At 38.5% G+C, this 27,687-nt stretch overlaps 2 protein-coding genes and 1 long non-coding RNA gene across 3 annotated transcripts; 1 reads left to right on the top strand and 2 right to left on the bottom strand.

The window, feature by feature from the left end:
- Positions 1-226: 226 nt before the first annotated feature.
- On the bottom strand, positions 227-1,829 carry LOC148998543 (uncharacterized). The gene is made up of 2 exons (XR_016168731.1): positions 1,719-1,829; positions 227-1,293 (listed from the first exon to the last, which is right to left on the bottom strand). It is a non-coding gene; the product is annotated as an uncharacterized LOC148998543 (long non-coding RNA).
- Positions 1,830-9,477: 7,648 nt separating this feature from the next.
- Positions 9,478-13,170, top strand: LOC120461250 (C-type mannose receptor 2). The gene is made up of 5 exons (XM_089131714.1): positions 9,478-9,528; positions 9,666-9,704; positions 9,785-10,141; positions 10,824-11,171; positions 12,584-13,170. Exons 2-5 carry the CDS (start codon positions 9,668-9,670, stop codon positions 12,943-12,945), a joined length of 1,104 nt encoding a protein of 367 aa, XP_088987840.1. The 5' UTR covers positions 9,478-9,528; positions 9,666-9,667; the 3' UTR covers positions 12,946-13,170.
- A 9,166-nt stretch (positions 13,171-22,336) lies between these two features.
- LOC120461220 (GTPase IMAP family member 7) lies at positions 22,337-26,248 on the bottom strand. Its single transcript, XM_039649378.2, has 2 exons — positions 26,044-26,248; positions 22,337-23,726 (listed from the first exon to the last, which is right to left on the bottom strand). Exons 1-2 carry the CDS (start codon positions 26,048-26,050, stop codon positions 22,534-22,536), a joined length of 1,200 nt encoding a protein of 399 aa, XP_039505312.2. The 5' UTR covers positions 26,051-26,248; the 3' UTR covers positions 22,337-22,533.
- Between the last annotated feature and the right edge of the window lie 1,439 nt (positions 26,249-27,687).

Raw genomic sequence — 27,687 nt, 5'->3', positions numbered from 1 at the left:
TCATTGTTTCAGTCATTTTAAAGCCCTCTAGAGCCCAAATCTCTGGTTGGTTTAATGCGTTACACAGCTTGACTTTTAGCTTCCCATTATTACTTCTTATTCATTATGCATGAACATTATCAAACGTTCATCTCTTTCTGTGTGTTTGCAGGATCACAGTGTGCGACACACACAGATCGGCCGAACTAATGTCAAGGGAATAGACAGTAAGACACTCACACTGACAGACTGTTAGATGATTTATTTTTAGCAGGAATAACTCAACTTTGGTTTTGCAAAACCATAACACCACACCTTTACACGGTTGCATTTTTAAAGAAAATAAAAGAGCAAGAAGTTTAGTTCTTGTTTAGTTCTCAAAATGAAACATGGAAGAGCATAGAAATTGCAATAATTTGAAGTGAAAACAGTGATAAACAGCACTAATTTCAGGAAACCCGTTTTAAAACACATTCACTGATTCACTACTGGACAGATTAAATGAAGCGTTCACATACATAAAAGAGTATCTTAAACCTGAAAGCACTAAAAGCAGATGTAAAAGTGATGTTAGATGATAGAAGTGAACATGTTTGCATTCGTCTTGGATAATGATGCTATTGTGAAACAACCTTTAGAGATTAAGTAGAAATTACTTGCAACTAACTTCACTTTTCAACCCTTCTGAAGCCTCTATGGAGCGAATGCTTACTGGACCCATGATGTCGCCTATCGAGCGAATGCCTTCCAATCCCTCTAGACCCATGATTTCGCCTATCGAGCGAATGCTTCCCAACCCCTCTAGACCCATGATGTCGGCTATGTGTCGACAGCCCGCAGATATCACCATTTTGATCTGGTGGTGTGTCAGTTTGTTTCTCATAGTGAACAGGCAAACACCGGTTGTCAACGATATTACAGGCTACAACCACATAGTGCCTTTCTATTTCTATAGTCTCAACTTCACACGGCTGCACCTGCTGCTTTTTTGTGACTTTGTACACAGTGAACTTGTCCTTGCTGGTGCACAGGTTGTCTTCGTATCTGATGCCTTGTCCATTGCAGATTTTTTTAATGCTATCCTTGTGTTTGCTGAGGAAGGACTGGAGAGGAGGTCTGTCTAGGCCACAAAGTTTCTTGTCCTTTAGATACATTTCCCAATCATGTTTATTGTTTCTATTGAAATAATTGGAGAGAATATGTTTGTCTTTAAAATGATCATAAGCGTTGTTATTCGAACTGCTCTCGCAGGGACCACGGGCATCAGTGAACATCAGAGAGACGAGGAGGACGAGGAGAACCGCAGATCTCATCCTGAGAACAGGAGCGGTACAGACACTTAGAGCTTCACAATCAGTGGAAATCAGCGATTAATCACATAATGAACAACTTCTGAGTTCTGACACGGCTGTATGGTTTTATTAATACATCTCTATATGACTAAATTAATAATAATATTTTTTTTCTTAAATACTCTTATTTTGCAGTGAAATATTGTCACATTAATATTTTTTAAAAAATTTATTATTTATAATAATATTTTACTTTATATTAAGCTTTTATTTTGGCCGAAATTACAGGAAGCCCTTGATGACAACAGATTAATATCTCAATGTGAAAGTCCTCAAGACTAGTTTTAGACTACAGATTAAAATGAGGATATTAAAGACGATGCATTATTAAGATGATCTTCAGTATATGAACTGTATTATTAACATTTATAAAGCATATAGATTTACCTGTGTGCCGTTGTTGAGCTCGTGGAAATGAAAGAGTTGTTGAGTCTGAGCTGGAGTTCAGAAAGTGTGGGAGATCCTCATTTGACTGAGTTTTATTGAGTGTAAAAGAAGGAGGAGATGAAATGCACCGTTTCTTGGAAATTCACAGCAAACACGTTTATTGCAAGTAAGCAAAACTTAGAGGATGTTTTTGCATCTTTGAGATTCTGCCTTTAAGAAATTTGTTTTTCAGTTGTTATGAACCAACAAGGATAAATACTTTTAAATTAATCGTATTAATCCTCGTGTTAAATTCAACATGAACTAATATTAAAATCAAAGGTTGTGCGTGTCAACATTGTAGGGTCAACAAACAGTTGCATTTGTATTAAATAACATTATTAAAGATTAATAAAAACTGTTACAAATGTATTTTTCATTGAAACATATTTTAAGATGGGAACATCTGACATCAATACTCTGCATTTCATTGCATAATAGGAGCATACGATTAAAATGGGTGACATTTGCTTGTTGTAACTCTTCAAAATTAAACTATAATTTAAAACATTTTCAACATTGAATCTATTACTACGCATATTTAACTATTCAAAATATCAGGCAGCTTTATTTAATTTTTTTATAAAGTAGCAATATGGACGCATCTTTTCTCAGTCCTGTTGTGCCGTTTAAAAGCATTTTTAAAAGCATTTAATTCAGTTGTTTTCCCCACAAGAAAGTGTTTATTTTTAAAAAAAATTCAAATAATTGATATTTGTGACAAAAAAAATCACTATATATTAAGGCAAGCTGTATTTTAATATAAAACACAAAGCCATTTTTTTTTTCACTTTAAAGAAAACCAAAGCATCAAGTTTATAATTTTTTAAAATAATATATAAATAATGTATAAATGATGGATGATGTTTAACATTCACTTTTTAGAAAAAGAAAAAAAAATAGTAACAGGAATGAACATTGGGTAACAGGAATGAGTGTCTAAATGAGTATGTATGAGACAGACTGTACATGCCTGTGTGTGTATGAGAGAGAGAGTGTACATGACTATGTGTGCATAAGATTTCTGTGTTGAAGTGATGGATTTTAATGGGAACCAAACGGTTCAAGGTCCAAAAGACACTTTCAGCACAAACTGTTCAAAGGGCTTTAAATGATTCCAGAATCACAGAACAGAGCAAGGCGAGCATTTGTGCTTATAAAACTTAAACTTTGTTATTTATTTATTTTTTAAATGAGCGATCGTTTCGCTAGATAAGACCCCTTTTCATCGTCTGGTGTCGTTTAAAGCCAGATCATAATATCATATAGCCTACATTTCAATTGCTTTTGTTTCGGCACAATTATCTGTGTTGAAGTCAGAGCCGGCACTTTCATTCTCCAAGTTCACTTTGTGTGACTTTCACGTCTGTGTGTTAAACGTAGGTTTGCCTGCTTAAATTATTGATGTATTATAATTAATAATTCATTAAGTAATTCATTATTAGTTGTCAAATAACATAGTTTTTCAATAATATACAAAAAAATAAGATTTTTTATACAAAAACTAAAAAAAGATTATTTTAGACTTGCTTCAGGTTTTGCACTCAAATATTATTCCTTGAATGTGCATCTAATTGGACATCTAATATTATCAGGAAAAGGGAAGTGAATAAGAGAAGGGAAAGTGATTATGTGCAGTTTCAGAATGATCAAATCTGCTGTGCTGGACAATTTGCCTCTTTAAATATTTTTTAGGTATTGCAAAAGAGGGAAGCAGAAAACAATGCTTTGAACAACATGCATTTTACTAATTCAATTGCAACTACATTAGACTTATCAACAATTTACATTTGCAAGTGTTTACTTAGATTTTAATTTTTTTTTACACACAAGGTGTAGGAGATCACAAGTTCTGTTGGAGAGACTTTTATTACTCCATTAGTCCATTATTTATTTCCAAAAAAACACGACAATGTATAAAAGGCTCCATACTTTGTAGCCTATGTTACGTCATGGCCCCGTAGAAGCCGTTCTTGTAAAAGTAGGCTAAAAATTGCGTCATAACCACTCGACTGTCCGTCTCACAGTTGAGAAGTTACCGTATAGACAGGAGGATAAGCTCGCACAGCCTCGCAGGCAATCATTTACTGTCTAAAGTCAGCCCATGGCATAGATAGAAGCAAAATGACAAAATAATTAATCTGAATACTTACCAAAAGTTGCTCCAGGTCACGCTTCGCCATCTCTCTGCACGATTAAAATTTGTCTTGGCGCAGCTACTAAAAGATTTACAACTGTCAGTCAGTTTGCTCACGTGACATCTACGTCGTCAAGCTCAGTTTGAGCCTGCGCAGAGCGCTTGGCTATCAGGAAGTGAATGCCCATGTCGAGCTTCAACTCTCTCCGTTGAAATCAACGGATATTCATATTTTTCTAATATATGAAGCTTGTAACCTGTAGTCTCTTCTTATTGCACAATGTTATTTTGGTCATGAAAATTTCATATTAATAAAATAAATCAAGCCACAATGTCTCACTTTCTTATAGATTTTTACTCAAAAATATTAATTTCTCTGCTGGCAAATGACTCAGCCTACTTCTTTTTTTTACAGATAATTTCTCCAACCTTTGAAACAATTCTCTCACAAGGGACACTTGTTTCCGGCATGCAAAGATATTTTTAGCAAGGATATACAAAGATTAGCAGGAAAGATTACTGCTCTCTCTTTCCAGTAAGTTAAAACCTATTTCTATAGCTCCTACACTTTCAGGAGAATTAACTAAATCATTTAAAAGGTTCCTACAGACTCATAAAAAAGGACCGACCCTTATACTATATTTCAACGGCTCCTACAATCTTATGAGAACAGACCTAACCTCTTCCTTAAATGATTCTTAGTGACTCAAGAGAACAGGACCAAGCTATAAAACTTAATTCTCCTGAAACTGTAGGAGCTATAGAAATAACTAAATCATTTAAAAGGTTCCAACAGACTCATAAAAAAGGCCCAAGCCTAAAATTCTCAACGATACACAGTATGTGTGACTACACTACAAATCTTCACTGGTCAACTATTATTCTTTTCAGAAGATGTTCTTTAATTCTTATCGATAAACACATCAAATAAAATAAAAAAATTTAAAAAATGTGTAACTGTTACATAAAACATCGTAAAATGTTTTTCTTATTTTTATTCTTCTGTTGTTTTGTATCTGTTTTGTTGTTGTTTTTATTATTTTATGAACTTCCTCAAAAACATTTCTATTAAGTACATTGTCTTTTCTACCTTGTCTAATATGTAGTATTGCATATATTATCAGTAGTTTTTGTCCTTTATATATTATTTTGTGTGTGTGTGTGTGTGTGTGTGTGTGTGTATATATATATATATATATATAAACAATCAGGTGTAATGTTTGAGTTTTGTGAGGTAGCTTTATGTCATCTTGCCCCATAGAAATAATTTAAATCTATTTCCATTTTATTTTTGTGTCTCTGTGCAGATATTACTGTTCATAATTTTTGAAGAGTCGGGAAAACGTTCATATCTGTTTTAAAGTTATATATTGAGTTTTATGTTTGAGTGACGTCATTTCGCGTCTCGCTCTCGAAGAACAGCAGCTTTGGACTGAACGACACAGGTAATGTAGATGAGCTCTGTAATAAAGTGTTAAAATATAATAGATGAAGTCAAGATTCTGCTCAATAGCGATGGATGACATGTTTTAATGATGGATTGATTCACTTAATGTGTTTGAATGTGGTTATTTTTGTGCATATTCGGAGTTTTGTGTTTATGAGCTGTTTATGGGTTGGTTTTAAGTTGCCGCCCGCGCCAATTTTAAACGGCGGGATTTGCGGTAGTGGATCAATTAAAATGGTGGATTATATTTTTAAAACGTCATGGAATTGACTTTGTAAAAACTAGGTTGTCTTTTTATGTCTAAAATTGAATGTGTCTATTCTCACTAAATTCAATTAAAATGTATTTGTACAGCGCTTTTCACAATACAGATTGTTTCAAAGCAGCTTTACAGAAAGTGCATTTCAGAAATGTCCTTTGAAAAAATACTTCATGTTCTGCTTGCACTTTATCCTCGCACACGAGCAGATCTGTGTCATCTCTGGAGACGCTCTGTCTGGTGGTTCAGTCTTTCCACTTGCATATTCTGCCATGTAAAGCGTAAATACGTCTAGCCCCACTTTGGCATGAGGTTCATTTGCATAGCTTCAAGTTCATGTTCAGAACAATGTCTTTAAGGTTTTTTTAATTCACCTCTTAAAACCAATTCCAGATTAACCTAGACATTGTGCTGAAAACATAAAGACCAAACATCATTGGGTAAGATTGAACTTTTACCCATGCATTTGGGTATACCTTAGATAAGTTTGTATATGTTGCATGTGCACGAACAACACTGAAGTATACAGTAATTTAAATATTTATGAAGAACTGTTGATGCATTGTGTCTATTTCCATTGAAAATACATGCTTTCTGGCTACAAGCCAAATAGCAAAACTGGTTTGGTGAGTCTGAGAGTCTGTGGTCATTCACACCTTGGCCAAAGGCCTGAAGGACTGGAGTGAACAACGGGCAAATGAGATCAGTCTGTAATCACTAACATGCTAATGTCATCATTCTTCCCTTCTAAAAATGATACCTGGCAATTGTCTTTGCAGGCTTATCTCCTGGCCCACCTAGTTCTTTGTTTGTAGAAGCTTCTGGAGGTGTGTGTTTTAAACTCCTGTCATTTTCATCATGGCATTAAAGGTGTTGTGATGAGGGGAGTCTGGCCTCATGTTTGCCGGCTGATCACTACACTCTGCTTTCACTTTCACATCTGCTCTCATCCCTCATTTTGCACATCACATCATTTGATTATTTCTTCAAAAACCTATTTTCATATTTCATATGAACTTCGCACTTCTAAATAAAAACACAATTTGTTTGTAGAGAATGAGGAAATATGCACATACTTGTTTCTCTGAAAAACAATGCTACAACCAGTTATTCTACTTTGAAATGTGTGTGCTGTGTAAGAATGTCTTTTTTTTTCATCTGGGATCATGATGCGATCCCATCCACATCCAAATTACCCAATAGTATTTAGACACGCTGGGTTGCCAGTTGGCAGAAAACATAGCAATGGAAACCAGCAAACTGGGTTGGATATCCTAAATTCTACCCAACCTTCAATACAAATATATACATTGATCAATGTATAGGGTAGGCCTTGTCTCTTTTTATTGTCAATTCACCCTTCGCATTGAGTTTGATTGACAGCCTGCCAATGATAGGCGATCTGACCAATCATCCACAATTCGAAGAATAACAATTTTTGTCAGTAGAGATTAGATTAGCGTTCTGGATTTGACCTTGAAAAAAAATGGTGAGTACTAACATCTTTCCAAGGTTGAAACTACATTCCTTCTGATGAAAGAGATGATCATTTGAGGCTTTCGGCCATCTGTCACATCAGCGCAGTCTCATCCCAAGAAGTCATATAACTGACGTCTTGGGATGTCTTTTGACCATGCGTCAATATCCGCCTTTTTAGGGCCCCCTTAAACGTCGGTAGATGAGGTTATGGGATCCTAACTCTACCCCAGACCTAAACCTACCCCGTCACCTAACTGACGTTAAAGGTAAAGCGTCAGTTGTATGACGCCCCGACGTTTAGGGGGGCCCTAAAAAGGCAGATATTGTCAAAAGACGTCCCAAGACGTCAGTTATATGACTTCTTGGGATGAGACTGTGTTAGTGACAAATCAGTGACACACAAGAGCCTCAAAATAGTATTTATTGTTTACATGTTTTTAAAAAAAATATGCAAAAATTCAGAAGGGGAGTCACAACACCATATAGAAAGAAGCGTAAATGAATGGAGAAGATTTTTTCGGTCGGGGACAGTGCCTCTGGGATGGCAGACCGGGGTGGTGGTTCCTCTTTTTAAGAAAGGGGACCGGAGGGTGTGTTCCAACTACAGCGGGATCACACTTCTCAGCCTCCCTGGGAAAGTCTATGCCAGGGTACTGGAGAGGAGAATACGGCCGATAGTGGAACCTCGGATTTAGGAGGAACAATGTGGTTTTTGTCCAGGCCGTGGAACACTGGACCAGCTCTATACTCTCTACAGGGTGCTGGAGGGTTAATGAGAGTTTGCCCAACCAGTCCACATGTGTTTTGTGGATTTGGAGAGGGCATTCGACTGTGTCCCCCGAGGCGGCCTGTGGAGGGTGCTCCGGGAATATGGGGTCCAGGGTCCTTTGCTAAGGGCTGTCCGGTCCCTGTATGACCGAAGCAGGAGCTTGGTTCGCATTGCCGGTAATAAGTCAGACTTCTTCCCAGTGCATGTTGGACTCCGGCAGGGCTGCCCTTTGTCGCCGGTTCTGTTCATAATTTTTATGGACGGAATTTCTAGGCGCAGCCAGGGGCCGGAGGGTGTCAGGTTTGGGGACCGCACGATTTCGTCTCTGCTCTTTGCGGATGATGTTGTCGTGTTGCCCCCTTCACACCTGGACCTTCAGCATGCACTGGGGAGGTTTGCAGCCGAGTGTGAAGCGGCTGGGATGAGAATCAGCACCTCCAAATCCGAGGCCATGGTCCTCAGTTGGAAAAGGGTGGCTTGCTCACTTCAGGTTGGTGGAGAAATCCTTCCTCAAGTGGAGGAGTTTAAGTATTTTTGGGTTTTGTTCACGAGTGAGGGAAGGATGGAACGGGAGATTGACAGACGGATCGGTGCAGCTTCCGCAGTAATGCGGTCGATGTACCGGTCTGTTGTGGTGAAGAAGGAGCTGAGCCGTAAGGCAAAGCTCTCGATTTACCGGTCAATCTACGTTCCTACTCTCACCTATGGTCATGAGCTTTGGGTCATGACCGAAAGGACAAGATCCCGGATACAGGCGGCCGAAATGAGCTTTCTCCGCAGAGTGGCTGGGCGATCCCTTAGAGATAGGGTGAGAAGCTCGGTCACTCGGGAGGAGCTCAGAGTAGAGCCGCTGCTCCTCCACATCGAGAGGGGTCAGCTGAGGTGGCTCGGGCATCTGTTCCGGATGCCTCCTGGACGCCTCCCCGGGGAGGTGTTCTGGGCACGTCCCACTGGGCGGAGGCCCCGGGGAAGACCTAGGACACGCTGGAAAGACTATGTCTCCCGGCTGGCCTGGGAACGCCTTGGTGTCCCCAGAAGAGCTAGAGGAAGTGTCTAGGGAGAGGGAAGTCTGGGCATCTCTGCTTAGACTGCTGCCCCCGCGACCCGGCCCCGGATGAGCGGAAGAAGATGTATGTATGTATGAATGGAGAAGCATAGTTTACTGTAAAGCTACATCTCAGTTTTGCTTATCTTGGCGAAAGCCGAGTACAAATCAGCATGAAGTTTTAACATCTACTCTCATTTATTGGAAATCAAGTAGACCTTCTTCAGGTGTCAAGCATCAGGATGATGAGGATCCCGCCTCACAATACACGCCCACTCAACTCATTATAAATGACTGACAGGCAAAACAGCCAATCAGTGACGGCCTGTGAAAGTGACAGCAGAAGAAACCAAAAAAGAGAACCCAAAACATGCGCAAAAACACTATAAGGACTTAACACAGATGAAGAAACACTATTGAAGAAAAAATGTGATCATATTTAATCCAAAGATGAACTTACACTGATAGAGGTGTAAAAAAATACACAGAGGAAGCAAAATATGAAAATAAGTTCTAGAGAAATAAACAAATGATGTTTTGATCTGAATGAGGGATGAGAGCAGATATAATAATCACGTAGTGTAAATCTGCAGACAGAAACATCAGACTCAGGACAGAAACACACGACCTCTAAAGTAAGAACATGTTCATTCTTCACAATTACACTTTCAGATGTTAATATTGTCTAAATGATTATGAATTCAATTATGTTAATCTGACTATGATTATATTTTGATATAAGATGAATAGGAGATTTTTTTTTTTTCCTCAGAAATGGACAAAACTCAATATTTGATTCTTCTTCTCATTGGTGAGTGTGTTTGTGGTTTATAGTTTGATCAGGTTTGACTCTGTTATGAAAAGCATTAAATCAAACGCTCTCTTTCACAGCTCTCTGCTCCGTATCTGAATGTGTTCAGCGTCAGTATCACTTTATAAACGTGTTGAAGACCTGGACTGAAGCTCAGAGATTCTGCAGAGAGAATTACACAGATCTGGCCACCGTTGACAACATGAACGACATGAACGAGCTGAAGAAGAGTGTGAATGATGGAGGTGTTCAGGATATCTGGATTGGGTTGCAGAGGACGGGTGTTGATAAATGGCAGTGGTCTTCAGGTGAACCTGCGCTCTATCTGAACTGGGCACCTACACAACCTGATGGCACAGATGAGTGTGCTATGATGAAAAATGGAGAATGGCATGATTTGGGATGTAGTTATGCTCGGCATTTCATTTGCAACAACAGTAAGTACAAATACCCAATGTAAAAAAGATTTATTTAACAAAAGATGCTTTTTATAATGCATCAGTAGTAAACACTATAATAAATGTAAATGAAAATCGTCAAAATGCAGGATTTTCCAAGTCAAATCTACTTGCATAACATTGTGGTAATTATTTCACCTGAGTTGTTAACAGACACAAACATAAAGATGTTTTGATTATAAAATACAAACCCTTAAGCTGGGTGCACACAGTGCAATTTTGGCCAAGATTTGGCCGTCTGAGATTCCTCTGATCCTGTGTTAAAATCTGAAGTATTTGATCGTTAGTTTGACATGTTCACGACAGCCAATTAATGACCTTCGTGATCCAATTTTACCTCAGACGAAATTCTGGCAGGGTCAGAAGATTTGACTCTCAGTCCTGCAGTGTGATTTCTCCTACGACGTTTTTCAGGAAGAGCCATGACCAAAATAAACGTTAGAGATTTCTTTTCCACCATTTTAATCATGATCGTACAGTTTAACAAGCAACAACCGTAAAGAAATAAAACACACAGTGTGCACAAGGCTTTAGTTTAAATAGCTCATTTAATCACGATTGCTCAAGCCTGTCTAATGCTTCCTCTGTGTAAACAGTAAAGCAGCGTAAGAATAATGAACAAACTGATTCATGAATCTGTTCACATGTGTTTTTCTTAAAGTGAACACAGGACTCGTCTTTGTCAATCAGATGAAGAACTGGAGAGACGCTCAGAGTTTCTGCAGACAGAATCACATTGATCTGGTCAGTGTGAGGAACCAGAATGAGAATCAACAGGTTAAGGATTTCATCAGTTCAAGATCTGCTACTGATGTCTGGATCGGTCTATTCAGAGTCAGAGACTCATGGCAGTGGTCAGATCAGAGTAACTCCTCTTTCAGAGACTGGGCTTCTACTGAACCTAATAATGGTGGAGGAATTGAAAACTGTGCAGTGACTAAACCAAACTCTCTGGTACAATGGTATGACACCTCTTGCAGCAACCAGTTTAATTTTGTGTGTCATGAAGGTGAGCAGATCCACACACACACACACACACACACACGCACACGCACACAGACACACACTCCATCCATCACCTCCAGATATCTTAAAGGGCACCTATTATGGAAAATTCACTTTTACATGGTGTTTGAACATAAATGTGTGTTGGCAGTGTGTGAGCAAAACCACCCTAGAATGATAAAAATCCACCCAGTGTTTTTTTTACAATCTCAATAAATCATGTGCACTGTCTCAGAATGAGCTGTTCTGAGATCCAGCTCTTTGTGACGTAGAAAGTGAGCAAGGGGTTTGATTGACAGTGTGGTTGTGGCCTAGACCCCGCCCTCGGTGATCTGTACACATCATCCTCCATTGTTTAAATGACAGCCGGTAATGTCTCTTGGAAACATAAATGTTCTGTCGTGGACTTGTGGGTTAATCCTGTTTTTGTAGCTTAAAAATTAATCCTCACGTGTGGATTGTCGTCTACTGTTTGCGATCCACCGTCACCTCTAGTAAGTGTATTTTATTATTTTTGAGCAAATAGTCATTTCAGTCGATGTCAGCCAATTCAACAACAAATGCGTCTAAAGTTGTTGTCGTCGTAGGATGTCTGTGTATATAATTTAAACATTGTTTGTATAGTGTGTAACCACACGTTTATAAATATATATTTTAAAGATATTGTATTAAAAACTGCATATGTTGTTGTTCTGTAAGTTAGACATCTTCTCACATTTGCCACAGAAGCACCTGTAAGTAAACATGACGCTACTCCTCGCATAAATGTAAAGCTTGTACGTAGCAAACTTTATCACAGAATGTGTATGTAGTTTCAAAAAAATGCGCCAGCATTAGTGTTTGTGTGTGTCTGTGTGTGTGTGTTGCACATCCATACTTGCAAAAAGACGCGATTACAACAACGCTATAATTACATAAATGTATCAAATAACCATACCGAGACGTACTGGTCCATTCTCATGTGTTTATTCTGCCGGAGTCTCTTCGTACGATCCAAACGTACACTGAATGACATTCAAAACAGCGCGTCTCTCGCTCTCCCCTTCTGCTTAGACCGACTGCCATAGGTATCAAGTTACGCCCTCATCCTAAGGCAGGGCGGGGATATGCAGCTCATTTGCATTAAGGTGGCATACACACGAAACAGCTCATTTTTAATCAGGGCCCAAAATGACATTTTCAAATGGTTATAATACAAAGTAAATTAACTGTGGGGTATTTTGAGCTGAAACTTCACAAATACATTCTGGGGACACCTGAGACCAATATTACATCTTGTAAAAAGGGGCATAATAGGTGCCCTTTAAAGTTCACGCTACATGTCTGACATGACAGATTCCTCCACAGTGTGTGTTCTGCATGTTGTTTTTGATCAGTCTCTCTCTAGTGTTTGCTTGTGGTGTGTTTTGTGTCCAGATAAACTGATTCTGATCAATGAGACTCTGACGTGGACTGAAGCTCTGAGATACTGCAGACAGAATTATACGGATCTGGTCTCGGTTCATTCAGTCCAGATGCAGCGTCGTGTGATGAATGTGGTTAAACGTGCGTCTACTGAGGCGGTGTGGTTGGGTTTACACAACTACTGCAGCATGAACATGTGGATCTGGTTGAGCGGAGAGATCGTGTGCTATCAGAACTGGGCTCCAGGGAACGGAACGACACCGGAAAACTGCAGCCTTGAGAAGAGAAAAGGAGCAGTTCAGTCTCGAGGAGATCAGCGCTGGATCAGCCTTCCTGAAACTCGCAAACTCAACTTCATCTGCAGCAGATATTAGCACTGAGAAGATGACAATGTTTGTGTTCTTTATTTTTCTTATTTACTTTGATTTGTTTGATTTGTTCTTTAGTAATTTCTGAGTGAATCTACTAATTGTGTTTTAAAAATCGGTTTTATTTCTCTGTTAATTGTCATGACAATGTGATTTTATTAAAGTTTTCTAACACCATTGATTACCATTTAGATGTCTAAAATATTAACACATTATATGTCTTTTAAGAATCCCATAGGCCTATCTGGTGTTTTCATGTGTCTTTATGTTTTTCACTAATCTATAGAAATGAGCACTGTATTGTTTATAATTTATGGATATGAAAATAAACCAATGTTGCTTGAAAAACAACATACTGGCACAACCACTATAGTTTTTATTTATTTGTCCATATAAGGGACTTCCTGAAACTTCATAGGTCATAATTGTATGAGTCCCTTTTGTTCTTTCTGGGATAGAGATTACACTCCGGCTTTGATTTTGAATGAAACATACCTTTCATTTGATTAAATTTTCATTCAGAATTTTTTTAAAAAGTGTATATTATTATTATTATTTTTATTTATTTTTTTTATTTTTTTCTAAAAATGGTGAATCTTTTCATTAGAGAAGACCCTTAGCCAGCTGGGTGTTTGAAGCCATAAAAATATTAATTTTGTACCGTCAAAAATGGCCCAGGTTGGGCGCCATTCACTAGGGAAAAAATTATTTTAACATTTTTCCTCAAAAACTTCTCATTTGCTGAGGCAAGAAGATGTCATTTCCATTTACTGAATCGCCCAATCGCGTGTCTCGCTCTCGAGTTACAGCAGCTTTGGACAGACCACACAGGTATGTAGATGAGCTCCGTAATAAAGTGTTAAAAAATAATAGATGAAGAAACGATTCTGGTCAATATCGATGGATGACATGTTTTAGTGCTGGATTGAGTCACTTAACGTTTGAATGTGGTTGTTATTATGCATATTCGGAGTTGTGTGTTAATGAACTGTTTATGAGTTCGTTTTTAAGTTGCCGCCCGCGCCAATTTTAAACGGCGGGGTTTGCGGTTATGGTTCTTAAATATAATTAAAATGGTGGATAATGTTTACAACATCATGGAGTTGACTTTGTAAAGAGTATATTGTCTATTTAAGTCTAACATTTTATAGCGATGTGATCAGGTGCGTTTGTTAATGGAGGCAGGGGTTCACTTTTCTCTTTTCTCGCACTCCTCACAGACCACAGAACTGAGGGTGTGTTTAAGATGTCCTGTCATTATAAACTGCAGATATCCAGCAAATATGTCAGTGCGGGCCGCTGTGGTGGGTAAGTGTGGGTTTTCTGTGGCAAGGGCAGACTCCTGAACAGCAGTACATTTAAAATTTTTTTTTACAAAAGATTAGAAGCTCAGGGTTAATCAAAAACTGCACAGTCAACAAGATAGCAAGACAAGTAACGTTACTTTCTTTACCCGTTTGCTGCTAGCAGCTGTTACCAGACAGACCGATAAAGGCAGACAGACCATATCACAGTAGTTTAAACACTATAAGACCTCAACAAATCACAGCACTCATATAATAATACATTCATAAATAAAATGGTTCCACCTATATACATTAATGGAACCATATGACTGACTAACTAAAACTTATAAATGTGTGTGTAATGGATTATGAGTATGCACATTCAAAAAGCAAATGATTGATTTATAAAGAATTTTAACAGACTCTATCTGTTCTTATAATGCAGTCTGAATGAGTCTTTATAAATATATTTATAGAATAGAACTACTTGTTCATAAATAAGTATAAATGGAGCAATAATTCATTATAAGAATGGACTTCATAGGAAGTGTTACTGTCTAAGACTTATTTGTCACAAAACAATGGAAATGGTTGATCGTTGTCTGATTTGTTTTGGTATTCATCAGTGATCTATTTATTATTATCAAAGTAATAAAATACTAATAAATACATCACTGAGGATTGATGATGAATTATATTTTTTATATAATATTATATTTCTGAAATGTCAAAAGAAAAATATATGAGTAAAACAGTAGATGGCGTCATCGATTCGTGAATAATTCTAACCAAAGAGACCACTTTAAAAAAAATTTTTTACCACACTATGTTAAAGTTTAAGAGTCATAACTACAAAACTGGTGTTTGGCGAGTAAAACTGCGCTCTCTCTCTGTTTTTAAAACAAGTTTGTTTATTTCTGTAGCTTTTCACTGCATATTACAAAACTTAAAAATAGTTTATATAATTCTAATTAATTTGCAATTAAACTTGTAGCCTACATGTAGATGTGTGTATTAGGGCTGCAACTAACGATTATTTTGATAATCGATTAATCGGATAAAAAAAATTTTTGTTTGTTTATTATAACTAAACAAAACCCTAAATCAGGGTTGTGGCGAGCAGGACGAAGCCGAGGAACGTGAGAGAAGCGAGGTGCGTCGCACAGGTGTTGTTCATTATTATATTGTTCATAAAAAAACTAACAGACGGATGATGGACGCTAGGACAGAGACGGAAGGCACGCCTGCCAAAAAAACAAAACCGTCTTGTAAATACGGCGATCAATGGGATGGTGAATTTACTTTTCTGAAGAGCAGCAGGATGGGGGACAGTCACGCGTTTTGCAAGTTTTTTAACAGCGACTTTAACATCTCACACGGGGGAAGGAATGATGTGTGTCAGCACGAGAAATCCACCAAGCCCAAGCGCGGGCTAGAGGCACAAAATCATGCCCAGCCGATGTCAGCATTCGTGACGAGAAATAACGTGACGAGGTAAAAATGGCAATGCTGTGTGGCAAAAACAACATTCCTTTCTCCTTCCACGATGACTTCAACAAGTGTGTAGCTGATATATTCCCGGACTCTGCTGTTGAGCGAAAATACTCAACGGGAAAAACGAAGGCTACTCAAATAATCAAAGGTAAGTTAGCAAGCCATATATCTACCTAGCTATATTTCTTACTGCTGGGCTATATACTGTACGTTTGCTAAAACGGTTTAAAATGTGTTTGAATATTCTAACATTTCAGCATTAATTCAGCATTAATGTATGTTGTAGGTTAACTTACTAGTTATTTACTGGACACTCAACAGGTGCCACAGCAGCAGAACTAGCTGAACCCTTTTCACTGATGTGCGACGAATCGAACAACAGAAAAACAGGCAAAGAATTCGTCATCCCTACTAGACTCTACGATGAGGACACTCTGCAAGTCGTGAGGTAAGAGGCACTGCACTGTGTTGTCGACATATTTAGTAGATTGCATTTAATTACAACCTTACATTTTGTCTAAGACATATTTGGTAGAGCCCGACCGATAAAGGATTTTGAAGGCCGATGCCGATACAAATATTTTTGGGTTTTAAAATCCGATATTCCGATATATCAGCCGATATTTATTTATTTATTTTTTCAGAAACGCGCAACAAAACATTAACAGATTTCCCTAACATTAGTTATTTGTAGTTATTTATGAGTTTTAACTAAAATAATATGATGATGCATTTTAAAAAGAAACTTGTTTCTTTTATTGTCACAACAGAACAGACTGATGATAGTGGCATTAGCTAGCTTTATGGTTAGCTAGTCTATGATTTAGCAATGGATAACGTCATACTGCAAATTGTAAAACATACATTTTCATATAACAGGCCAAGGAGAGATGATATGTCTCATCATTGCTATAACTGTCACGCGCTATTAAAGAAATACGTCACTCACATTGTCAAAAGTTAAAAGGACAGTCAGTGAACTACACTGTAACAACGTAACGTAAATATTACTAGCTAATTCCGCTTCACTCTCGGCTTATTTAACAGCAGCAAAACTGGACACGATAGTCACAAATTTTGTCATGCTTATTTGAGTTAAGAGAACTGATGGGCATGATCTTTTAATTGCTATTCAAGAAATGTATATATCGTGACCAACTCAACGAGTGTAGAGTGCCCTCTGGTGGACAAACTATACAACTCCAACTCTTACGACATGGTTCAAGCGTGTTTTATTTTATTTTTGAAATATTCATTTATCGGCCATTATACTGTAACTGCAGATACCGATAGTTTGGAAAATGCCTAATATCGGCCGATAATTTAAGCCTGCCGATATATCGGTCTGGCTCTAATATTTGGGCATTTTTTTCCTGTTTCCAATAGAAAAGGGGGCATAGCCTTTAACTCTGATAATGTGAGTGTTATGAAAGGCCGCCATAACTCGGTCATCAGCTGACTGAAGACCAGCCAGCCCCACATCCAGGACCTTGGCTGCATCTGGCTATGGCATCAGAGCAGCCCTGGATACATATAGGCCTCCTATAATTCAATTCAATTCAAATGATGTCTATGTAACAACATTGCATGTGGCCAACTCATGAACAAGGTAGCCTAGTAGTCCAGCAGTTTATATTCTTTACATACGCTCACTCACTCGCTCACAATTCCAACCACTAACAGAGTAATTTTCTATCTCTTAGTGCAAAATGATGTGAAGTCTACAAAGAGGTGGAGTATGGAGATGGACATCAGTTGGCTGATTAAATTCTTTGTGTCTGCTTCGACAAAGAGATCTTCATGAGAAGCGCTGAGCTCCCTGTGTCAGCCGAGAAGAAAATCTTTCAGTGAGTATATTACCTAGTAGTTATTTTAGAATATCACCCGTGGACAGTAAGAGATAGGGATGCACCGAAATGAAAATTCTTGGCCGAAACCGAAAACCGGAAAAGAGGAAACCAAGGCCGAAAACCGAAACACCGAAAGAATTATTAGTATCATTGCATTTATGGCTATGACTGTGTACAAACTTTACTAAAATCAAGGCATTGCAATTGCATATTAATATCACATTTTCAAAGAATAAATCAATTACAAATTATGCAAAAAATATTTATTTAGCACAATGCACAGTATAAAATAAAATTCAAACTAAAATGTTTAACTTGACCCCACTCATGTATACACTAAATAATAATCTACTGGCCTGCAGAAAGGTTTTAAAATGAAATGTTCTCTCAAAAACAAAGCCGAGCGCAAACTTCTCATCAAACCAACCAGCACCCAGTTTGCATGTCTAAATTAGTTAAATTTAGCATACAATAGCATAAAAAGCCTTTTTAAATGAACAATGGTCCACGTTTAATACAAATGTACATGAAACTTAATGAAACATGTCTAGTGAATGTATTTAAATATTTAAGAGAGCATTAATTTAGTTCTATACATACATATAACGTTACATAGTTCCCAATCCCATATACATATTTTTTTGTAATGGCACAAGTAATAATCTCAAAGTTTACTGGGTTTTACATGATTATTTTTGTATTGGTGGTGGAATAGCCTACTAAAAAAATAAGCATTTTCATGTGTTTATCTTTCTTCTCCTCACCGATTCCTGATGGTTAGAGGACAGTTACTTGAGTCGTCCCAAGGAATAGTACAACGGCGAGCGGGTCAAGTATAAACGCCTCGACTGTTTGGAGCGGTGCGCACGCTGTCTGTGGAGACTCGCGCTGCCTTGTTTACTTTCACCTGCCTCCGCAGCGCGAGTCTTCACAGACAGCGCGCACCGCTCTTGACCCGCTCGCAACCGGAGTCATCGTCGTCATGGCGGCGCGCATTGTTTAGAGCAGATATAGGTGGATAAACAAGGCTTCCGTCTCCTCGCGGGTTCAGACAGACTGAAATACGTCCACACCGCAGACATGTTGCTTCAGACAAGCACGTGCAGGTCGCGGTTTCTGTTTGCTTCATCACAACATTTCGGCCGTATTGTTTCGGTGCTAAAAGTCTTTCGGCCAAAAACCGAAAATGCTATTTTCGGCCGAAAATTTTCGGCGGCCGAATATTCGGTGCATCCCTAGTAAGAGAGTATAGGCTGTAGTGTGCCTAAAAATATTACCTATAATGTATTTTTTCACACTTAGAGCTGTTGTAGAACTGTGAGAAGCTTCTATGAGGCAGATGTTCTCCTCTTTTCCCCTCGACCATCCACTCCTGAGGGACCTGAAAGTACCGGACCCTGCAGCACGTCTTAACATAACTCCCCTGGAAGGTATCATCTTACAGGTAGATGATAGAAACAGTTTCCAATAGGCTTTATGCCCAGCTCCACTACTTACCCTAGCAATGGTCAGACACACCTGGATTAATGAGTTTGTCCAATAATGTAAGACAGGAAATAAAGACGCTGGCTTAAGTTCAGGAAGTAGTCCAGCTGTGCATAAAGCTATTGATGTTAGGCAAGGCAATTTTATTAATATTGCCCATTTTTACAAACAATTTATCTCAAAGGGGGACAGTTCCCTTTTGATAACCAAACAAATACCTGGCACAGTATGCTTAATTTTTTTTAAATTTATGCAATTGGCAGATGCTTTTATCCAAATTGACTTGCATTGCATTTCAAGGTACACATTTTACATTCTTATCAGTTCATGCTTTCCCTGGGAATCAAACCCCATGACCTTGGTCTTGCAACTTGTGCCAACGCTCTACTGTTTGATCTACTGGAATGCTTTAATACTTGCTTAAATCTGCAATGTTCAGTCAAACACTTGTTTGACTTTACAGTGGAAAGGCTAGGGGTCCTGTTCCCTCAGTCGAGGCTGAAAGAGGATAAGTTCAAACTCTCAGTGTGTGCCAGTGTGTGTGTCAGTGTGTGTGCAAAGATACCCAAGACATACTGCCAGTCTCTGTTCAGGATCGATTGGTTCACGGAAATTGGTGGTCTTGTTTTTAATATGTGGCTCCAGAATCGCTAGCAAAGCATCAAACTGTCCCACTGACATTCTGAAGTAAATTTTGAATATCTCGGGATAAATTCGCAACTCCTTGATTAGGAGGTGGAACTCTCCTTCCTCGGCGCAATTTCAGGATTGAATGGACCCAATTGACCCCTTTTCAGTTGGTGTAAACATGGTGACGTTTTTATGTGGGCGGAGCTTAGGTGGAGGCAGAACGATCCCTTTGGCTGCTTCACTAATGCTAGTTGGCAAGTTTTATTAGCTTGTTTTTTAACAATGACTGGAGAAAATCTGATTTTATCTTAATGTGTAAGGTGTCCAGGACAACGAACGTTATTTTCAAAAGTTAATTTTAACAGACAGAACCAGATTGGCCGACCTGTAGCCTTCACACGCTCACTCAATGCATGGACGATCTGACAGGATTAACGTACGTTACCTCGGTTGAGTGGCCTGACTTCTACACCTACCTTATAGAGAAACCGATCGTAAAGAGAAACTGAGGGCATATAAATCTGTAGATGCCTATATGGTCATGTACAAGACTTGTGTGTACGATCCGCAGTTCTGCCGAGCCAGCGCAGAAAAGACGACAATGTAAAGAGTGACATTACGGTGCGATTTTAATCATGTGAATATTTTCTAGAAATAAAAAGTCCAGATACAGCATATTCATTTGTCATTGATACTTGCACAGAACAACACAATAAGATGACATTTAATAATAATAAAAGTAATTTAAGCTCCTTATTATGTAGCCGAATCTGTGCTGGTTTGTATTGGCCGCCTCCCGTTTTCACTTTGTTTTGCCTCCAGCTAGCGCCGTGGCGTAACTGTGACGTCGGCGCAAAAGGGGTCTATATTTTCTCTTTCTTCTCTCTTCAATAAAAGAGAGGGCAACAAAAGGATCCTCACTGCTTGACGAATCCATTTTGTATTTTATGTTTTTTCCCCGCAAAGGATTAATAAATAGGCATCGGACTCGGTGTGCAAGGTTTCTGTGCATGACGAATTTTTAGGCTGGCGAACATGAAAAAATGCATGCGGAAATTTCGACTCAGTGTGCAATGGCCTTTACTCAATAATTTGAGTCCTGGAGACGATTGGAAGAGGTCTGTGCACCGGATCAGAGTGGGCGCTGACACGGAGTAAAGCCTTTATACTCGACGCGTCCTCACGAGCGCGGCAAAAATGACACATTGGGTGCGCAAGACCACGTTTCGCATGGCTGTGTACAGCTTTTTTTTTTTTGACAGCGCGCCGCGTCCGAGGATGAACGACTTTAAGCCGAATCTGTCTGAGCTTGTACATCTCACACAGTCAGAGCATAAAAATACAGTTTATTTTACGGGGAAAAATACGGGAAAATACTGAAGCGGCAAAAGAGCTAAAATACGCGTGAAACCCGGGTTGACGGCTATGCATATGTTGCGAGCAAACTGATTATGCAACCTGATGCACGAGACAAAATACAGACATCCCAAGTCTACCGGGAGTCACCCGCATGTTGATAGCGGCTCCCTGGTGCCCGCAAATTAGTTCAAACTCATGAAATCATGAGCGCGCATGCGAGACAGAAGATATTGTGCTCTAGTCTAAACCGTCCGTGTAGCGTGCGCGTGCAGGGCAGAGCGGTGAGAGAGAGGCCTCATAAAGCGCATGTAAGACAGAGGGCATCATGATTGGCCTGTTTCAACCAATCACCAGTAAACAATCCGACCAAATAATCGATAATGGCATTCGTTGACAAAGATTTTCATAATCGATTATAGGGCTGCACGATTATGACAAAAATCATAATTGCCGATTATTGCCTTGAAATTATTATTAATTACGATTATCAAAATTTACATTGAATGATGTTTTGAACAGCTTTGTGCCATTGTTCGAAGTGACTGCATGCAAATTGTTGTATCAAAATAAAACGTCTGAAAACTCCTGAAAAAGGTTCAATGCTTTTTATTGGTTTTAAAGTAACATCAAGTAACTTTTCCTCTTCGGTCGCCCTACTGGTTGGAAACGAAATTGTCCATTGCCGCTGTCGTAAATAATTTAGCCTACCGCGCACGCACGCTCACTGTTTATCTAGCACCGGCTTTAGAATGAACGATGTCCACAAGGTAGAGTATGTTACATGATTTCATGAAAGGATGATGTATTGAAACATCAGAAACGAAGAAAAACGATTATATTATAGTGCTTAATGTAAAGCAGTCGAATTGTAGCTCCTTTTGTGGTCGGGTTCCTACCCGAACCCCGAAGTTACATAGTGCCAGTAAAAGTGATACAGACCCCGTCGGGCGACGGCAGAAGTGCCTTTCACCCTGTTACGACTTGATGAACCACTGATAAGATTTTGGAAACATTATTTTAAGTAAACAATGTTAGATAATGTTGCTTTAATGCTAATTATAATGTTACACTAACTAAAATTAAAACAATGGGGAAAAAACCCTTAAAAAACACATTTTAAGCACACAGAATAATGTAAGTGGACTTTTTATGATTGTGCCTTTGAACGATTACATAATTGTGGCATCCATAATTGTAATCGCGATTACAAATTCGATTAATTGTTCAGCCTTAATCGATTATAATCGATTAGTTGTTGCAGCCCTAGTGTGTATACAAACTTACTGACACCTTGTGTAGAGCTCAGGTCTGCTCTTTATTATTACAATTCACTTCTGCGTTATTTCCACGTTTCCGCATACTCAACATACATCAACACTATACATGTAATATAGTGAATGCATTATTTAGACAAAAAAAAAGCCTGATAAAGCACATAAAACAATGATAATATAATCTATTCCATAAATAACTAAAAACTGCTCTGTTCCCTAATCAGTACAATTGTCCTCATTATTTAACAGTTTGTTTTGATGTTTCTTTGCCTTTTTCGCCGCACCTTTGGCGTTCTCATAGTTGAGTTTGGCTGTGTTCTTTATGGTGACACACACCGAATCGCCCTCATCTGCTGCTTTGTATCCAGTAATTCCTCCTCCGATCGCTCCGGCAAAAGCTGCGACTCCGAAAGCAACACCTGTAGCGGCAGCGAGACCTGATCCAGCTAATCCAACTCCAGCTCCCGCGGCAACAATCCCTGCTTTCAGCGCTACTGCTCCTGCTGCTATTCCCGCGGCTCCGGCGGCTCCTGCTGCGGCTCCTGCTGCGGCTCCTGCTTTCACCGCCTCGGGAACATTGGTGGCTTTCAGTAAACTCACGACAGATGCCACTGCGACACCGATGCCCAGAAAAGCACCGGTCAGCGTCCCTGTGGTCACTGCCGCGAGCCGATTGAGAAGTTTTTTGTGCACAATCTTTTTCGCTAATTCCCGTTTCTCTTCTGGCAACAAATTGGCCTCGTCTACGTTCTTCATCTCCTCTTGAATCTCGTCCTCCACCATCTGAAGCAGTTCATTGGTGTAGCAGCCGTTCTTGCTGTCCTTCAGCTTCTGTTCGATGGTCTCCAGAAGATTTTTCACCTGAACTCTGTTGCTCCTGTATCCAATTTTCCGCCTTTTCCAGTATTTACTGTCGATGACGTGACAGCGGCCTCCACATTTATCAACTAGCTCCTTTAGCTTTGGACTCACCTTCACAAATTCCTCGATGGTTTGACCCTCCAGCTGTTCGCCGTGAGTGAATAAAACCACTGAATGATTGAAGGTGTCTTCTCCACAACACTCCACGATTTTATCCACAATCTCCATTTCTTGTCCTGTGTATCTCCCGACCTTCAGGACGATGGTGAACATGTCTGGACCCGGAGAGCTTTCGATCACGGATCTAATGATCTCAGATTTGATGGTCTCATCATTCAGTCCAGTGTCGAAGAGTCCAGGAGTGTCAATAACGGTGATCTTTCTGCCATCAACCATCCGCTCTCCGCTGACACATTCAGCCGTCTCAGACTCGGGTGAAGCTTTACTCTTGAAGACTTGCTGTTTGAGAATCGTGTTCCCGGCGCTGCTCTTGCCATCTCCGGTTTTCCCAAGAAGCACGATCCTTTTCTCAGGCTGAGACCCGGAAGCTGTTTGAGAAATATGTTGTTGTTAGCATCAGTGTTGGGGAGTAGTTAACTACAAGTAGCGACGCTACTAACTTACGGTAACTACATTTTTCAGTAGCTTGGCTGTAGCTCAGTTGCTTTTTAAACAGTGTAGCTTTTCCAGTAGCTAACTACTTTATGCAGCAAGTAGTGGTGTAGCGCAAGCAAAAGCTACATTCATTGCGTTTGTCGAGCCTGCGCGAATCGACGCGATGCAAGGATATTCTTCTTCTCGTTAGATTACAAACTCATTTTTTTGCCATTACCGCCACCTGTTGTTTAATCACGCGTCTTGCGGCTAACGGTTCACTGACGTACATAAGTGGATTGACAGTGACACCCATATTATGATTATGATGGAGCCAGAGGTGACGGCAGATTTGGATGATGGAGAAACAACTAAAGTTAATTACCCATGGCCTTATTTGTCCAAGTTCAATCGGTATTTTTGAGAAAATGTTCTAAATGCAATTTATGTTGAATGTATATTTTGTTCTTGCAATGTTGTAGGCTATTTGTTGCAATTTTGCACTTTTGACAAACAGTCTGCGATATTTGAGTGTTGTGTGTAATAAAACAATACTCTATGAAATCATAATTGTATTGCATTGTTTTAAACACTAAATATGTTAATTAAAACATTCATCAGACACTTATTCAGTTATTTATAATATATAATTTATAGCATGTTATAATAATAATAATATGTAATATAATATTTATAAAATGTTGTTCAAAAAGCAAAAGTAGTTTCAACGTAGCTAGCTACTTTTTGATAGTAACTTGTAGTGTAGCTAGCTACTTTTCCAAAAGGGTAACTTGACTGTAGTTTAACTACTTTAACGTACGAGTAGCTTGTAGCTTGTCAAACTACAGTTTCAGAGTAGCTTCCCCAACACTGGTTAGCATTACTGTTCCAGTTAAAATAAAATAAAGACTATGAAGCCCACAGATCTAAATGATTTCTTGAACATATAATCATAATAAGGGAAAATGTCATGCTTTTGATTTTGCTCATGATTATGAGATTAAAGTTATTAAAATGAAATTATTACAGACTAAGACATATTGATGACATCAAAACTCATGCCATTTAAAATCTAAATGGTCACATACTAACTCATGATTATGCCATAAAATATAAAGATTGTGTTTTGCTAACTCATGATTTTGGCATAAAAAGTCAAAATAACAAAAATAAATGAAATTATTACATAAATGGTAACACTTTACAATAAGGTTCCTTAGTTAACATTAGTTAACTACATTAGCTAATATGAACTAATAATGAATAGCACATATACAGCATTTGTTAATCTTTGTTAATGTTATTTTCAACATTTACTAATACTTGATTAAAATCTTGTTAACATTAGTTAATGCACCATGAACTAACATGAATAAACAATGAACAGCTGTATTTTCATTAACTAACATTAACAAAGATGAACAAATGCAGTAACAAATGTATTGCTCATGGTTAGTGCATGTTAGTAAATACATTAACGTCTCGGTTACGGATGTAACCCTCGTTCCCTGAGTAGGGAACGGAGACGTTACGTCAGAAGTGACGGAGAATGGGGGTTTCGCATTCTCCGTCATTTCTGACGTAACTCGAAGTGACTACGAAAGGGAACTAATGTTAACTAATGAACCTTATTGTAAAGTGTTTCCACATAAATAATGATAAAAAGTCATAATTACGGTGAGAGAGATTGACATACTAAGTAATTGTATCTGATAGTCATCTGTCCCATAAAAAGTTGTATTTATGACATACTAAGTCACAGTTATAATTCAAAAAGTCGAAATTATGATTTTCCCTGCATGATTACACATGATCACAAAAGTTGCTAATCTCAAAAAAGTTGAAATCAGCCATAAAAAGTTATAATTACTAGTCTCAGAAGCTATTTATGTTATTAAAATGAATAAAATCTACCGACGTATGTTGTCTTTAAAGCTTATAAAAACAACATTTAACCCCATTGATTTTCATTGCAGGGGAAATGTTAGACATTTGTCAAATTTATGCTCAGCAGCTGAAATAAAGAAATAAAAGTCCTACAGTTTTGAAAGTAAATCCGGGTGAATAAATGATACTAGCAATTTCATTTTTGGGTAAGCTGTCCCTTTGTGAGTAGTGTGATCTGATTTTCTAAAAGTTAAAAACCAATAGCTTTTATGTTAAATAGTGAAACACTTGCAATAGTTCAAAGTCAAAGATACAAACACATCAAAATCATGTTTTATAACAATGATTTGATGAAAGGCATCTTTTTTTTAAAGATGTTCTTACCTCCCATGTTCTTGTCCTGTCTTCAACTGATGTGCTTTAATGTATAAAATTATGTTGTATTAGTTGTTTTCATCTATAATCGTATCCAGTTATGGTTCCTGGTGTTCTATATGATCCATCAACAAAAGCGATAATATAAACACAAATGCCATTTAACATGTATCGGCGAACAGCATGAAGAGTTTCGCTGCTCAAAACACCCTTGAATGAGTCATTTGACAGTACAGATGAGCTACAGGAATTACCAGAATAACTAGTTCTCTGAATGCTTTCTGGACCTCCTACTGTCTACACACCCTAATTTTTACAGCAAATTCCTTCAAAATCAAAGCTACGAAACTCCTCATGTGAGTTAAACACATGGCAAACATAATGTCAGCTCAGTTATTAGCACTATTACCTATAACTGTGTCGATTAATGCAGATTGTCTGTCGTTCTCACTACTTTGAGGAAGTATTTGTTTTATAAATTTTTATGTGACATCAGATCATTCACTCTAGAGCTTGGCTAATGTACATTGCATTCATGCACTGTTATTGATACAGTTTCCGGCAGTGGCTCAGGTGTCTGACCAAGTGTCAAGGTGTCCATGAGCAAGACACCTAACCCCAGCTGTGTGTGTGTGTGAGAGAGAGAGACACCAATAAATAAGATAAGATAACAATTCCTTAAAACTACGTAACAAACTACAATTATTAAGAAAAACATAACTAACAGACAAGTATAATCATAATAATTTATTTATTGCGAAAATGTCAAAACCGATACCAAAAGCCGTTCACATGATGAAGCGTTGCAGTCGCAGTCTTCTCTCTGGCAGTTTTGTAATAGTTTTGTATGAAGTATAGAGCAGAAATTAAATTACTAATGAAAATATTAATTAGGAGTTGTTTCTTGCAAACAACTATGGATTCTAACTATTTGGATCACATCAAACTAATAAAATTGATGTCTTTTGTGAATTTTTGTTGTGTTTTATAGGAGAAAACGCTTTATGTGTCTCAAGGTAAATAAACTATTACAAAATGGTTGAACGAGTAACGTTAAAGAATGTATTTTTATGGTTTTACAGTATATTGTTTAACACCCAGGGAACTACACTGCGACCTTTTGAAATCCCATTGCGACCCTAATTTTTAATGGGTCACAAATGTATCACTGACTATTTTGACGGGTCTGTTTTTTTTTTAGTTTCTTTTGGGTTGTATATAATCTTCTAAAACCTGTCGGATCGACCGCTTTTTGTCCCGCCAAAGCCTTTTTTGATCGCGGTAAGTGTCGTAGAGTAGAATGACTGATGCGTTTGACAGGGCGCAAGCGAGCTGAGAGAGAGAGAGCGCGCCCTGGCCGCGCGCGCACTATCACGTCTTCACACAACACAAGCGCTGTCTTGATCTCTCTCTCTCTCTATCGCGCGCATATTATTCAAATGACATGATAGTAAAAGGTTTGTGTCTTTATAATAGGCATGCTAATCATAATCATATAGGCTACCATCTGAGCCTGCATGGCGGCAGGAAAAAGACGCAGAGATGTAAGACACCGTGTCTCTTCCTTACACTAAAGGTAGATTTGCGGTCTGGAGTTCGGCTGATAAACTCTGCCATCATGCCATGAGCTAACTAATTATATTGCTAGCGCTG

This window comes from Pimephales promelas, chromosome 1, assembly GCF_988280905.1.
Source record: "Pimephales promelas chromosome 1, fPimPro1.hap1.1, whole genome shotgun sequence".
In the NCBI taxonomy this organism is placed as follows: Eukaryota; Metazoa; Chordata; class Actinopteri; order Cypriniformes; family Leuciscidae; genus Pimephales; species Pimephales promelas.
The sequence above is the reverse complement of the archived record's forward strand: the minus strand, read 5'-3'. Positions and strand labels throughout refer to the sequence as shown.